Source organism: Chiloscyllium plagiosum, chromosome 2 (genome assembly GCF_004010195.1).
Source record: "Chiloscyllium plagiosum isolate BGI_BamShark_2017 chromosome 2, ASM401019v2, whole genome shotgun sequence".
In the NCBI taxonomy this organism is placed as follows: Eukaryota; Metazoa; Chordata; class Chondrichthyes; order Orectolobiformes; family Hemiscylliidae; genus Chiloscyllium; species Chiloscyllium plagiosum.
Window position 1 is genome coordinate 100460714 of NC_057711.1, and position 16305 is coordinate 100477018.

Genomic DNA, 16305 nt, shown 5'->3' on the forward strand with positions numbered 1-16305 from the left:
AAAGGCCTAAAAGCCCGCCATTTCTTCCTGTCCTGCCAAGTCAAATAGTCTCCTTTGAATCCTCCCACTTCCCACAAACCAGAGAGGTGGCTTGGATACCCATGTGGGTCCTAGCTATGCCTGCCACTTTGTAGAATATGTGGAACAGGCACACTTCCACAGTTACTCAGGTACCATACCCACCTTTTCCTCAGGTACATCGATGACTGTATCAGCACTGCCTCGTGCTCCCAGAAGAGTTTAACAGTTCACCAACTACATCCACACCTTCCGCCCGAACCTGAAATTCACCTGGACCATCTCCGACACCTTCCTTCCTGCACCACCCCCTCAGTCGATTCCATTCCAGGACTTCCCAGGTGTCTTCATACTTCAAGGATTGCAATTTCCCCTCCCCTGTGATCAACAATGCTCTCAATCACATCTCCTCCATTTCCTACACCTCTGACTTCATGCCCCACCCCACCAATCTCCAAATCTAGCTCATCACCTTCCACCATTTTCACCTCCTTCAGTCAGACCCCACCATCAAACATGTATTTCCCTCCCCACCCCAATCTGTGTTCTGTAAGGACCACTCCCTCCGCCACTTCCTTGTTAGGTCCACACTCCCCGCCAACCCCCTCACCACACCTGACAGCTTCCTTTGCCGCCTTAAGAGGTGCAAAATCTGCACCCACACCTCCCCTCTCACCTCTGTCCAAGGCCCCAAAGGATCATTGCAAATCTGGCAGAGATTTACTTGCATATCCTCAAACATCATTTACTGCTTCCATTGCTCTCAGTGTGGTTTCCTTTACATCGGAAAGACTGGGTGCAATCTCGTGAAATCATTCAAGGACCATCTGTGGTCAGTATGCACCAATCAACCCCACCTTCCGGTAATCATCCATTTCAACTCCCGCTCCCAATCCCCAATGACATGTCCATTCTGGACCTTCTCCACCACCTACACAAGGCCACCTCCAAACTGGAGAAGGAATATTTCATCTTCTGCCTCAGGAGCCTACAATCACATGGCCTCAACATTGAATTCACCAGTTTCCAAATCTCTCCTGACCCCCACCCCATTCCTAGATCCATCCTCCTGACTCGGCACCGCCCTCTTGATCTGACTCACCTGTCCATCTTCCTTCCCACCAACCTTTTCCACTCTTCCCACTGACCTATCACAGTCACCTCCTACCTGCATCCACTTATTATCATCCCACCTACCTTTTCCCCAGCTCCAGCCCCCATCCCGCTATTTACTTCTCAGCCCCCATCCTCCTCTTGATCCTGATGAAGTGTCCTGCCCAAAACTTTGACTCTTCTGCTTGTCAGATCCTGCCTGAGCTGCTGTGCTTTCTCCAGTACCACACTCTATTTTCTCTAGATCTGGAATAGACCAGGAATAGACCAACAAGGATGTCCTCTACTCTCGCTACTCTCCGATAAAACTGGCTGGCTAAAACTCAGAAATGGAAATAGCCTCTGGTTTTCTTTAAGTTTGGAAAGACTCGGTTAGATCTTCTTGAGCTTTCCATCAAACGTCAAGCCAATCCAACAGTGCCATAACATCCACCATTGATAGAACAAGGAGGAAGCTATCAAATCCATCCCAGCTGGTACAAGGATGTAGTTCAATGTTGTTGTCACCATTCTGATCTGCGCTGGCCATCTGTCCAATTAGAACTCTCCTAGTGAATTGCTGTGAATTATGGTCACTGGCCTCAAACTCTCCCACTGCCAACCCAGTCACCTGCCCTGCCTTATTTCCCAAGATTAGATTAAGTTTTGCACCTCTCTAGTACGTACATCTACATATTGAATCAGAAAATTTTCTTGTACACACTTAACAAATTCCTCTCCATCAAGCCCTTAACACTATGGCAATCCCAGTGTATGTTTGGAAAGTTAAAAATCCTCTACCATAACCACCCTATCATTCTTACAGATAACAAATATCCTTACAAAGTTGCTTCTCAATTTCTTGCTGACTGTTGGGAGGTGGATAATAATACAGTCCCAATAAGGTGATCATCCTTTTCTTATTTCTCAGTTCCACCACTTCTCTGGACGTATTCCCAGGAATATCCTCCCTAAGTACAGAGATAATGTTATCTCTCATCAAAAATGCCATTCCCCCTTGTCCCTCATCCCCCTTTCTATCCTTCCTTATAGTTTCTGTACCCTGGAACATTAAGCTGCCAGTACTTTCATCCCTGAGCCACATCTCAGTAATCCTCGGATGCTGCCTGAACTGCTGTGTTCTTCCAGCACCACTGATCCAGAATTGCTATGATACCCTAGTCCAGTGTTTCCAACCATGACCTGTTCATCTGCTTTCCCTGTTGGGCCTCTTGCATTGAAGTAAATGCAGTTTAATTTATCAGTCCTACCTTGTTGTCTGATCTCTCCCCCCTCTCTTTCTCCCCTATCTTTCTCTCTTCCCCCCACCCTATTTATTAGTTTAGATCCTCCCAAGCCCCTCTATCAAATTTCCCTGCAGGTACATTCAACCCCTTTCAATTCAGATGCAATTCGTCCTTCTTATACAGATCACTTCTACCCCAAAAGAGATTAGGGAAGGCTTCTTCAAGCCTAGAAATTCTTTCAATACTGTTTGTAATTATCAAACTCCAAAGGAAAGTGTAACTAATAAAGATCACAATGATGTGTGCTTACTTTTACTGCACAGCTTCATTCTACCACCTTCACAGCAACATTGAAACCTTCTTTGTTTGCTACTGAATGGGTTCACTTTATTGTTGCAGCACATTAAATAGAACCGCTTAAATTATAGCAATTAAAAATGAACACTGCCAGATAAGTTTGTCATGTTTTAAATGACTACATACCCAACACACTTCACTGACTCTTTATGCAATCAGATGTTTACAAAACCCTGACTGTCTGTTGTGTTAATAGGGCTTAGAGTAGCAGAAACATTCAGAAACACTGGCTGTCATACTATATTTAATAATTGTTTAATGTGTGGGAAGCCATTACCAGTGCAGTTTCTCAGCCACATGATTGTCTTTTAACTAATGTTCTTTTGCTCCCCACAGTGCTGGCGTTGGGAGGACTGGTGTTTTCATAACACTAAGTATTGTGTTGGAAAGAATGAGGTATGAGGGTGTTGTGGATATCTTTCAGACCGTCAAGATGCTAAGAACACAACGGCCAGCTATGGTGCAGACAGAGGTAAGCAAACAGTTCTTAAAGAATTAAATGCTACTATATTCTAATTTCTATAAGCTCTCCATTTAAACAGTTTCCATTCCAAGAAAATTGCGGCAACCTGTCTGATCACAATCCTTTATGGCAAATGAGTTAAGAAAAAAATGTTGTTTACTGAGGCACACAGACAGTTATTTGTGAATGCGATGTGAAAGGAGAAACTCCTTTTATATTTTGTGAGATGATCATCCTTCTGCTAGTACTCGAGAAGATAAATGGCCTATAAACTCCAGTGCAATTAGCTATTTACCACCACCAGCCTTAGTGAATTCTGGCAGTTGTATTTGGGGTTCCAGATGGTTTCACACATTGTTGTGGAGGCTAGTCCCAGGTAACACACAATATTGATGTGGCTTTTGTACCAGAGAGTGGAGGGATGCCAACTTGTAAGTTTCTGTATTGATATAGCAAGTCAGCACGTGCTATGAACTGATTTACATATCAGATAATGATAATCCCTCTGCCCAACTACAAAATGGTTTGGGTAATGGAATAAGTGGAGAGAGAAAATAAAATTCTATGGGTGGAAATCCAAGTGAATGATGAAAATGATTTGAAGTGAAAAGATCCACCTAAATATTCAAGTTCAGTTACAAAGCCCATCAATTCAACTGTGAATGTTGAGCAAAATGGAAAACATGAGGTGGCTCAAATAATTCTGTTCGGATTAGTTTGCAAATTCTCGAGCAAAGCTAAATCTGAACAACTCCCATTGAGCAAGAGCAACAGATTCTATATTTTGGTACCATTTGCCAAGTACTCTAGCTACCAATGTGAGTTAGCACTTCCATTAGCTGCTACATGTTTCCACATTTCCATTGTGCTGGCATCAAATGTACACAGCACTAGTGAAAGCTGCCAACTCATCTTTAATTATTTTCTGGGGTGGTGGAGTTTAGTTTTGCCATTTGATTGCTAACTGAGAGTGGCTTTCTGTATTCATAACAGTCTGCCACAGGCCATTCACTGAGCTGAGCTAGAATGAGAGAGACCAATTCCAGGGGGAACAAGCTTCAGTTGTGAAAATAGATTTAACAGGTTGGGACTATTTTCCTTTGAGAAAAGAAGTTTGAGAGGAGATTTGATAGATGTATTCAGAATCCTAAGGGGTCTGAGCAGAGTAGATAAGGATAAATTGTTCCCATTTGTGAAAGGAAATAATGCAAAAGGGCACACCTTTAAAATAAATGGCAAAAATAGCAAAACAATATCAAAACTTCTTCATGTAGGACCTGGAATGTATTGCCTGTGAGTATAATGGAGACAGGTTCAGTTGAGGCCTTCAGAAAGGAATTGGAATATCATATGGAGAGAACCAATATGTCGGATTATGGGGAGAAAGCAGCAGAGTGGCACGAATTCAGAAAGCTGGTAAAGACAAAGTGAGTCAAATGGCCTCCTGCTGACCTGTAAAAATCCTGTGGTTTTGTAATGTGACTCAGCTATTATAATTTGAAGTGTATGCTTTTGATCTTTTCTTGTGGAAGTACATGGCATTGAAAATATTTAAGCTCACGTGTTTAATGTAGCCATGTTATCTCTGAACAAACAAAATGGAACAAGATTTCCAAATCTGCTCTGAGGAATTCCCAAGATTTCAACTCCTCAACTGTTCCGCACTTTGAAAATTTCTCACCCAATGCTCATTCTTGACATATACCTCCTTCCAAACGCCAGCAGAAAAATGAAAAGATTTGTGGTTCCAAAGGGAATGCTTTTGTGATATTTGAGATGTTAGAGTTGCTGGCTAAGCCAGCATTTATTGCCCAGGCCAGTTGACCTGGAGAAGATGATGATCTGAACCATCTTCTTGAATCTTTGCCATCCATACTGTAGGTAGACCCAGAATGCTGTGAGGAAGAGAATTCCTGGATTTTGACCCACCACCATGGCAAAATGGTTCCAAGCCACAATGCTGAGTGGCTTGTGGGGAACTTGCAGGTGATAGTGTTCCCACACATCTATTATCCTTCTCTTGATTATAGTGGTTATAGGTTTGGAAGGTCTCGACTAAGATGTTTTGGTGAGTTATTAGTGTGCGTCTTGTAGATGATACACACTAATGTCACTGTGTATCAATGATAAATGCATACTGAAGGCAGTGTATGTGGTGTCAGTCAGCAGGCTGCCTGGATGAAGTCAAGCTTCTTGAGTGTTGTTATGGCTACACTCCTCCTAAAAAGTGGGGAGTACTCTATAAGACTCTTGACTGGTGTCTTGTTATGGACAGATTTTGTGGAAATGGGAGGTGAGTTAGTTCCTGCAGAATTCTCAGCACCTACCCCCATGATGTTGTAGATGTGGGATGCTTTGCAAATGCAAATTGCTAAAATTTCTGCGCCTGGCCAATAATCGACAAGTAAAATACACATGGTGCTGAAACTTGGAAAACATGGTCACCAACCTGCATACTTATCTAGATGGAGCCTGCCTGGAAGAACCATCCCTGAGCTGGTACTAGTCTGACAGACTAGCTGTGGGGATCATCTTGTTTGGTTTTATCTTCAGAAGTGTAATGTTCTGCTTGGAGTTTTCTTTGCAGAGCTGCAAATAAAAAAGCAAGCTCCCCTATGTGAGTAGCATTCTTTGAATGGAGCATCTGAGGTACAAGTCCACCTGCCTGACACACCCATTCTGATTGTCTTCCTCATCCCTGTCTGCAGGTATGAAGGTGTGTCCACAGCTGTTGAAAAGTACAAGCAGTCACAAATAGGAAATGTAGTACCAGCTTAAAAAACACATTAGGGGATGCTCACAGAGGTTCAGCAAGTCTGAAATAATGTTTAATTATGGTTAAAATTTGGCAGGTGTATTCTTTATGAAGATTATTTAAGTAAGATTGTGCATTTGGGATGCAGCGTTATTTATTTTGGAATTAAGTATGAAAAATGATAGTTATTGAACAAAATTTTTTTTAATTGAACAGTGCAATGTATTGGCCTGAAAAATGCTCCCTGGTTTCCACCTGTGATTACAATGATGAGTACTACATACTGAACTGCTACAATTTGTCATTTTTCTGTGGGTGAAAGACACACTGAAGCTATTTTTAATCAGTCTTTGGTAATTCACTGTGCAGGTTTTGTGTTTACATAAGACATAGCTTTTCCTTTTCCAGTCGTCACTGATAATAATGTCACAACACACGTTAGCACCTTAGCAATATTCCTGCCATTTAAAAAGAAAGAGGTTGAGCTGGAGAGACTCATAAAGGGAGTAAGTTGGACAAGAACAGACCAGCTTCTTTGGTTCTGTGCATGTTTGGCAAGTTGAAATTCTGCTGCGTTTTCTGATACAGTATAGCCTTTCCTTGGAAGTTCCAATAACTTGCATGTCATGCTCCAGTTGCAAGAATGGAGATGTCACAGCCGAGTTTTAGTCCCTCATTCTCAAGCAAACTTAATTAAAGAGTGTAATTCACTCAGTACCCTTGTGCTGGAGGGAAGAATTAAATGCATAATCTTCTGAGTCAGGAAAGCTTCCTCAGTTGCCAAAAGGGGCACTCTTTACAGACGGTGTATAAAAGCTGGGAAATCGCATCCCACAGAGAAATAAACAGGGGTAAAAAAAAAATCTGTAGTCCAACTACCCACTATAAAGTCACTAATCTAATTTTTAATAATTCATATTCACAGTTCTGTAAAAAAAACTAAAACAATATACCAAAACATATCTGATTTTGACTCATAAAAGACATTTTTTTTTTACATGACTTGATTCCGTAGTCATTCACCAAGAAATTTGCTCATACAGTGTCCCTGATGATCCAATTTCCTTCAATTTTATTGGGAGCTCATAGGTCTCAAATTCCTAGATCAATTTAAGACAAAACAGCCAAGAGCAAGAAATCTTAGTTACCCGAGCATGACAGTTGAGGATAGATCTGATAACATCATATTTCCCACTTAACCCCTTTACACAACGCTTCACCCAGGAGAACAATGATGCCGGCAATGTGCTATCATGCTGCAAAGAAAGTGAATGTAAAATGAGCTTGGTAAATACTCTTAATCAACTGCCCAGTGTTTAGAACAGAGAACATTACAACGCAGTACAGGCCCTTTGGCCCTCAATATTGCGCCGACCTGTGAAATCAATCTGAACCTCATCTAACCGACACTATTCCATTTTCATTTGAAATGATGACAGGATTTTTAAAATATTAATGTAGAGGAGTTTGGATGCATACGCAGGACACCATTCATGCATTCTTGAAGTGCTCGTCTTAAATTCACCTTAGCGTTTTCTTGGAGACACTTGTCTATTAACTCTTAATGCGTCTAAAGTAGGAAGGAGGAACTTGATGCAAATGTGCAGATATTTCCATTGTTTCAGTGCCCTGGCCAAAATGCAAATAAAGAATTTCAAACGATCATGAGCATTTTCGTGAGTAACTCACTGAATAATGCAGAGTTCAGTTGTGATACACAGACCCGACCCAAAGCTCAATGGTGTTTTACAATGCATGGTTTAAAAATACTTACTGCTGACAATTAATTGTATGAGAAAGGGACACAGGTGTCTTTCTTCCAATGCAAAAGGCTAAAGACTATGGAACTGCTTAGTCTCAGATATGGAAGCCTTCTTCGATAAAGCGTGGACTTAGTGCATTCTTGTAATGCTATTTGTTCAGAGCAGTCAGTAGGTGTACCTAACTGCACTCACTGAACAAGAGTGCACTCACTATGTTAAACATGAAATTTAGCTGCATCATTTACTGTACTTCATATTGTTTTATTGGAAGTTCATTTTCTCTTGTGTCTCTGCAGGATCAGTATCAATTCTGTTATCGAGCCGCACTGGAGTACCTTGGAAGCTTCGATCACTATGCAACGTAAAACCTGATCCACCATGGATTTACAGTAGGCCATTTAAGATCCAGAAAGCCTCTTCTGAGCCATACAATGTGCTTGAGAAGTACTACTTACTCCTAGCTCAAGATAAATTAGTTGGGGTGGGAGGGGGGAGGGAGGGAAATTTAAAAAAAAACTATTCCAGGTGGACCAAGCATTGGCAGTTTAATAACCTAATTGAAAAGAAGAGGAGAATCCTTTCTGATGTGTCATCAAAAGGATTTTTCAAATAACTCAAGGATTCAACTTTGACTGAAATGGGGATAAAACCTGTTCTGGAAGACAATGATTGTGTAAAGGATTACCACAGAACTGTGAAAAATGAACTGCAAAGATGAACCTTGAGTACTGTACCTACAAAAGAATGAAAAATGTAATGAAAAGGCCAGTTCCTGACTTGAGAAACTAGTTGGACACGTTTGCTTCAACATCACCCCTTACCACCATTTGCTCATACTGATTATTAAAAGGGAGGGAATGTTGAAATTACTGATTTAGTTTTTTAGTACTGTAATATACTGCTGACCTGTGCTTCATTTTTAACTGTGTAAACTTCTTTCCCTTTTTTAACAAAAGTTTATCATTCAATGAAGTGAATTTAAGAAGTTGCTTATTTGTTCATATTTTTTTCAGACTGTAGCTTTTTTTTAAGCTGTAGAAATTATGTATGTATCTGGCTGTAGAAACGGACATAATTTGAATTTTTCAATGCACATTTTTTGTGCAGTCCTTTTTATTTATCTTACCACGTAACGGTCTGATTGAGTTTTTCATTTCAGTGGGAGTTATCTGTAGCAGTCAGAGAACAAATAAATCAACAAAAAACAAAGTTAAGTACAAACAAGGGCCTTTATGGAATCAACAGGGAGGCGCAAAGTATAAAACTGCTGCTACTGAATTCCTCAGATCTTCCGTATCAAGAATTTTAAGATGTGGTTGAATAGCTTGCCAAATATGTTACTAGCAACCTCCATCTGAATAATAATTAGTTATCTAGGTTTTCTGTCATGAGATGGTGAGAAGTTAGTGTTTACTGGAATGCACATCAATGAATTCAGTAACCCATGTTAATAGGTTCTTATGGTGTCCTGAAACACATCCTTACACATGTGCGCAATAAATTGCATTATATATAAAAGAAGTCTGAAATCTCTTAGTGTGGGAAGTGTTTTTTTTCTCTGCTTTATAATGACCTTGCTACATCTGGCATTAAATGCAAATACATGAAATAATCACAGGGTCAGCAGTAAAGTGGAGTTGAAATTTAATGTTTAGTTTCTTTAAGAGGAAGGAAATTTTACATGGGGTGTAGATTTGGAAGGTCGTTTTAATTGAAAATATTCCATAGTTTCTATAAGAAACTAAATTCCATTTTGCTGTTTGACTACAGTTCAATTTTCCAATCAATATGCAAAGTCACTTGAGTAACATTGCTAATCGGATGTCTCAGAGTGATTCAATTGCAAAGAGAAAGTGTTACTCCAAAGCTGGGAAAATGTTATAGCTCGGAATGAAGAAGTCTCAACCTGTAGCACATGATTAAAGGGCTTCAGAATGACTGAAACTGCACACCCTTAATGTTTACTATGGGTTCCAGGCCAGAACATGCAGTGATAGAATGCACTGGCAATAAAAGGAAATCTGACTTGAGCAGCTCCAAAATACCTTCAACGTGATGTCTATATCAGAAATAGAATATACTCAAACTAAACAGAGAGGGTTAAAAATCACACTTCTAAGATTATCCTTCCCTTTATTATTTCAAATTGTAATATGTACATTCTTTCATCTTTATATTTTATTTCTTAACTGAAGCACTTGGTATATTTCATTTCTTTCAATACCTTAACATTCTGATCATCATTTATCAATAAATGCCATATGTAATAGGTGGCCCTATTACAGTGCACTGCCGAGGTAAATTACATGCAAATAGGAGGAGGTGGTGTGGTGATTAAATCACTCGGTGAGTAATCCAGACACCTAGACTATTGGTTTAGGGATATGCGTTTGAATCCAATCTTGTCAACTGGTCAAATTTAAATTCAGTAAAAATTTGGAATTGAAAGCCAGCCTAATTGTAAACATGTAACCATTGTCATTCCAATCCCTGATATCTTTGAGGGAAGAATATCTGCCATCCTTACCTGATCTGGTCTAGCCTTTCTTGACTCCAGGAGAAAGTGAGGACCACAGATGCTGGAGAGTCAGAGTTAAAAAGTATGCTCTGGAAAAAGTACAGCCCCCTTTCCTCCTCCACATTCCTGATGAAAGGCTTACGCCCAAAACGTTGACTCTCCTGTTCCTCGGATGCTGCCTGACCTGTTGTGCTTTTTCCAGCATCACATTCTTTATTAACTGCAGGCTCACAATAATGTGTTTGATTCTTAACTAACCTCTAAAATGGCCCTAACAAGCCAAACACTTCAAGAGCAATTAGGGATGGGCAGCAATGCCCTTATCTCACTAATGAAATAAAAAAAGTGAGTAAATGATAGTGTCAGAATGCCCTACTGTCAGACAATGTACCTCAGGTGTCTCACCTGGACATCGGACATAATCAATTTTTTATGTATGTGTCCTTGATACAGTCACTTTTGCAGCTTTGAACTTCTTGATGTGTATGAACCTGCATTGTGCCTATTGTTTTACTTGTTGGAGTAAATGCAACAGTGATGTAGGCCAATCGGTAATGTGCTGCAGGCTATATGCAATAACAGCAGTAGGAAATTAGACAATTAGGTAGAAAATATCAAGACATCAGTATAGTGGAGAATAGACAATCTATGAGGCCAGTCATGCTTTTTTTAAATTTTGTTTGTTCGACCTACAAAGGTCAAAAACGATATTAGAAATCATGCAAAAGCACTTTTTTTCTCAAATAAGAAAGCTGACAGAAGGCTACCTCAGAATGGAGTTGGAGCTGCAAGACTTTATATCATCTTGTTGCATCTCTTCACATGTTGTTATATTAACAATCTATTTGTTCCTGTAAAATTCAAACCATCACCTCATAAGAACTACCAGCTTCACCTCAATCAGTATTGTAGCCTGTTGCTAACATTGCCAAGTATAACTGTTCATATCTGTGTTCAGTTAATGGTTATTCTTTAAGAAATAAAGTACCTGTTTTGTACCAAGAGCGATTTGTCAGACCTTTCAAACATGCTGAGTGAGAAAATTTCCAATTGAGATTCTATTTGGAATGCATTTCTTTTTGCCCAGAGCCAATAAAAAAATGTTGAAATATTTAAATTGAAAATCAGAATGTAGGTGCCAGAGGAATCTACAATAAAAGGAGTAAGCTGTCAAGAATGCCCACTGTAATTATTCATTTTCTAACTTAGCTTCTCATTGATGTGTGTTCCTGTTTTCACTTGCACTCTCCCATTCCAGGATCACTCTTTTATTAAAACCTCCTGTTCTGCAAATTCCTATATAACTTGCGGTATGATATGTTGTTCTTCCCCTTAAAGCTGACAAGGTGCTATAATTATTTAACCTTTATTCTATGTAGGCAATACATGCATATATAATTTTTGATTAGTTGCATTTAAATAAGTAACATTTGTGCAAAACAAGTATATTTTAATTTAGCTAATCTTCTGCAGATTGTTTCCTCACATTTGCTGTTGCTTTTTGTTAATGAACCATTTTACACAAATCTGAAGTCCTCCAGGCAGATGTGCACTTTTCCAAAACTTTGTACTATGCACTGCCCTAGTGATTCTACACACCCACATTACATGCTACTTGGACCCTTGTATAACTTGTGCATTCACTCTAGTTATGTATATAAATAACACAAACTTAAAGGAGAAAGGTTGCTCCAATTTTGCCCTGATACTCCAACAAGTCCCTCAAAGGCTTTAAAATTCTATCATACACATCTAGTTCCGTGACTCTGCCATTCAAGCTTGGAGTGTCTTGGTTTTTTATTTGGAAGTAACATTGTGTTCACTGCTCTCATTTGAATGCATAGATTGAACAAAACAAAATGTAAACTGGCTTGTTCAAAGAATCATACAATTACCTCTACTCAGTAGTTAGCATAAATGTTTTACAGATTGAAAGGTGTGCTTTTTATTTTCTTACTTAGGTTACATTGGTGGCAAAAAGTCTGTAAGAAAATCAGTTCTTTGCTGACACAAGTTCCATTTGTTACAAATGAATTCTAATAAAAATATCAGTGTTATGCACCAGTGGTCTTTTTTATTAAGCTGTGAGGCAGCTTGCATATTTTTGTGCAGCCGCAGCAGGGTTTCTTGCAAAACTGTTTAACATTTAGTTAGTCTCAGTGAGGTATTACAGCTGTTGTTTGAGGTAACAGCATCTAGTCATCTTGTTGAGCACACATGCCTCAGTTCTTACCACACCACTACTCCTGCAATAAGAAGAAAATATTTTTTGTTGATGACAGATTCAGAAAGATTCAAAACAAATATGCTTCTGCTATGGATAAAAGGCAGCAAGATTAAGTTCTGAAGGAAAAAGATTAGCTTGTAAGATGTGCGTGACCTCTGACTTGCAAATAATTGGTAAGGTCTGTACATAAGCAACAATCCAAATTGATTTTGGTTAGGATCCAGCAATCAGCCAGACCATCTACTAACTGGGCCAAGTTAGTTTTACAAGGTATTATCCATCTGGCTGAGAGGAAGAAAATGCTAATCAGAATTTTTGGTATTTTAAGGGTCACAATTGAACAAACACCCGAAGATTATAGCCCCTTTTTGACTCTTGATGGAATGCAATAAATAGTATCCACTATGATCAAGTGATGAGACTCGGCAGCAGAGTAATGTAAAATCTCATAGGAGACCAACAGAAAATTAAGAATTGGGGAACAGAGCTTGCCAACATGCACATGTAATTATTTTTATGACACTGGAAGCAAACACTCATTTAAGCACTTGAGCCTGTTCCATTATTCAACAAATGCATCACTGATTTGCAATCTTATCTCCACCTACCTGTTATATTCTTTTAATACCTTTAGTTAACAAAAATTATCGATCTGAGTTTTAAATTTAATAACTGATCAAATTTGCGTTGCTGTTAATAGACGAAGGTTTCAAGTATCTACCACCCTTTGCATGTATAAGTGTTTCCTAACTTCGCTCTCAAGCTGAATCATATTTGATGATTATTAAACAAACACACAGGCATTGTTAGGCTGTTAAATAAATCTAGCTCATTATTAAATTTAGCACTGTCATGTCCCCATGCTGTGTCTATATATTATGATGCCTGTGAGGAAACCTTTATGACGATTGCGATTCACCTTATTGTGACTTTTACACGAACAGAAATCAAATATAAATGAACAGCCAAATGATTTTTCAAATAAAAAGCTAAATCTCACTTTAAATATAAGTTCAACAGAGTTACATCTTATATAACCAGAGGCATTCCCTTTCTGTATGTATAGCTTGTTGTAGCTACAGAGTCTGCACTTACACTGGTTCATCAGGAATCCTATCTGATTTCATCTTCAGGTCTTGAAGGACCGATTATCATCACAAGATACATTTCTACAAACCTCCTAGCCCTTGGGTCATGATAATCCTGACAGTGTAGCTTTCGATGATTCCTTTTAATCAACTAATCAATAAAACAGTTTGGCCACTTCTGGTACAATATCCAGTTCTTCACTTTTTCAAGCTATGCGCACAGCTTTCCAGCTTTTCAACCTTTTCAGTCAGCTCGAGCTGTATCTCAATAGCCCTTGTCACCTTTTCTGTAAAATAGAAGAATTGATCTCTTCCTGCTGCTTCCCAAAAGGATTCTCTCCGTTCCATTTTTTTTTTGTCTGTGACTGCTTTAGCTTGGTGTCTGTAGCTCTCCTCGATGTCTGCATTTTTTTCTTTGTATCCATCAACCATTTGGTTTCTGTATATTATATTCCTTCTGCTGTAGGTCAAGGTTGCCAAGTCACATGATCCAGTGTTATGTATGGTACAAGAACATTACAACTGGTCCCTTTATAATCAAAGCAAACTCTTACAAGTCCTCATCAAACATTCTTGAAAATAATTATATATTCCAGATAATAATAAAAAACTTCTCTTCCTGTAGTGCTTCAGGGTCAAATTCTAGGTTTTTAATCTCTGCAGGAAACTTTCCTGGGCAGAGAAAAAGTTTACTACCTTTCTGTTATGTGACCACAATCAAATGGGTTATGTTGCATCCAGGACCGTTCATTATTTTATCAATATGAAGCTCAATGAGCAATTTGATCTTTGCTTCCTGAGCTTTCCAGGGCTCAGGAAGTCATCCAACTAAATAGATACAGGAGCAAGCCTATCCAGTAGAGCAAGAAATTCCACTCATTTCTCAAGCCAATCTGTGACCTCGTATCAGTTGACTTTCATGACATGCAAACTGTCAGTACATGTCCACATCATCATCTCTTCTTCTCCCGAGACCTGAGGACCTAACAATGCATTACTCTGGCTCCAGCATCTGATCCTTCCTCACCACTACCAGAAAAAATTCTCTTTTCCTCCAACCACAATCTTTCCCAATCACTGAGCATTGATCCTAAAATGGTAGACAAATAGGAGAGTGGAAGAACACAGCAAGCCAGCTAGTGTCAGGAACTGGAAAAGTCAAGATTTCAGGTATAACCCTTCTTCGGGACTAGATGTGGAGGAAGGGGGTGGTATAGATAAAGAGAGGGAGGGTGGGGTGGGCACAGGTAGTGGGTACCACCTGGTTGGTCAATGGAAGGGAAGAGGTGAGGCCGGGGGATGAGTAGGAAGGTTATTTGAAATTTGAGAACTCAATGTTAGGTCCTTCGGGCTGTAGGCTGCCCTGGCGGAAGATAAAGTGTTATTCATCCAATTTGTGGTCTGATTCACTGCGGCGCAAATTGGAGGAACAACACCTTATCTTCTGCCTGAACAGCCTAGAGCCCAGGGGACTTAACATTGAATTCTTGAATTTCAAATAACCCTCCCACCCAACCCCTGGCTCCCTTTTCAGCCCCGCATCCTCCTTTCCATTCCACCTACTGACCCTTCCAGTGACCAACCGGACTTATTCCTCCCATCAACCAACCAGGTTGTGCCCACCCCACTGTGTGCACCTATCATTACCACACCATTCTGCTACTCTCCCTACTCCACCCCTCTTTATTTGTAGCTCCCCCTACTTTCACATCTCATCCTGAAGAAGGGTTATGCCTGCAACATTGATATCTTCACTGCCTGATGCTGCCTGACTTACTGTGTTCTTCCAGTGTCCTGTTTGTCTACTTTGGATTTCAGCATCTGTAGTTGCTTTTATCTCAATCCTAAAATGGCAATTGGTTGCAACCTCCAACTGGGCAGGGAGATCAGAAAAAGGATGTTGTGTTGGCATCTTTCTCTTCAATTTGCAGGACCACCAGATCCACAGCAATTCCGGGTTCTCTTGCACATCTGTGTAAATATCTTGGCCTCATGCTTCAAAACACAGCTGGATACAGACACAGCAGTACAATTGAGTCCTGAAAATCATGTAACATATTCAATTTGTTGCAACACAGTTGCAAGGGGTTATCTGATTCCTCCTCCCTGTCCTTCACTCTTCATAACAAAGTTTGTGCTTTAAAAGGGAGATGTTTATTGCCTATGATATAGACATTGAAAAGTATGCAGCTCAACATCAGAAGCAAGTTTGCGAGGTTCCTTTGATTTGTAAAGAAAAAATGCGTTTGGTACCAAAAATTTCTCAAGCAAAGATGCAAAGGTTACTATCAAATGGTTTGAAATGCATAAACCTGTCTATAGTATCCCTTCTTGCAAAATAGTACACCCTCGTAAACAGACATATGTAAACTACTCTGAGCCAAAACTAAACTATAGATACTTATGGAGGACTGTCTTAAAAATTTAGCCAAATCGCAACAAAATTTGAAAAGAAGACACTAATTTACAGAATACACGAATGCTGTTCTGCAAGCAAAGTAAGTTTCCACACAAGCTCTTGGCACTGAGGTTTTTTTCCTGGATCAGTTATGGCTAATTGAGATCTGTTTTCTGGAGACACTGGTTTATGATTTCTTTATAAACCCGTTATATACAGTGATATGGTTACACTGGGTTATCACTTCATAAACTTTGAGCAAATAGATTATAGATAATGAGAGAGAGAACAAAGCTGTTCCCTGTGACAAGTTTCTCACTGACTATCTACGTTCAAACCCTAAAGCTGTCTGAAAGTATGGCAGACTCAGTGTCTCTAT

The 16305-nt window shown here is 39.6% G+C and overlaps 1 protein-coding gene across 44 annotated transcripts in view; it reads left to right on the forward strand.

Moving 5' to 3' along the window:
* Positions 1–12274, forward strand: part of LOC122562121 (receptor-type tyrosine-protein phosphatase delta) — a 2454643-nt gene extending 2442369 nt beyond the window's left edge. For all 44 annotated transcript variants that reach the window (XM_043714668.1, XM_043714784.1, XM_043714721.1 and 41 more), the window contains 2 exons: positions 3051–3186; positions 7992–12274. In XM_043714668.1, coding sequence (XP_043570603.1) covers positions 3051–3186; positions 7992–8060 — 205 coding nt within the window. In that variant the 3' untranslated portion in view covers positions 8061–12274. The remainder of the gene's footprint in view (positions 1–3050; positions 3187–7991) is intronic.
* The last annotated feature ends 4031 nt before the right edge of the window (positions 12275–16305 follow it).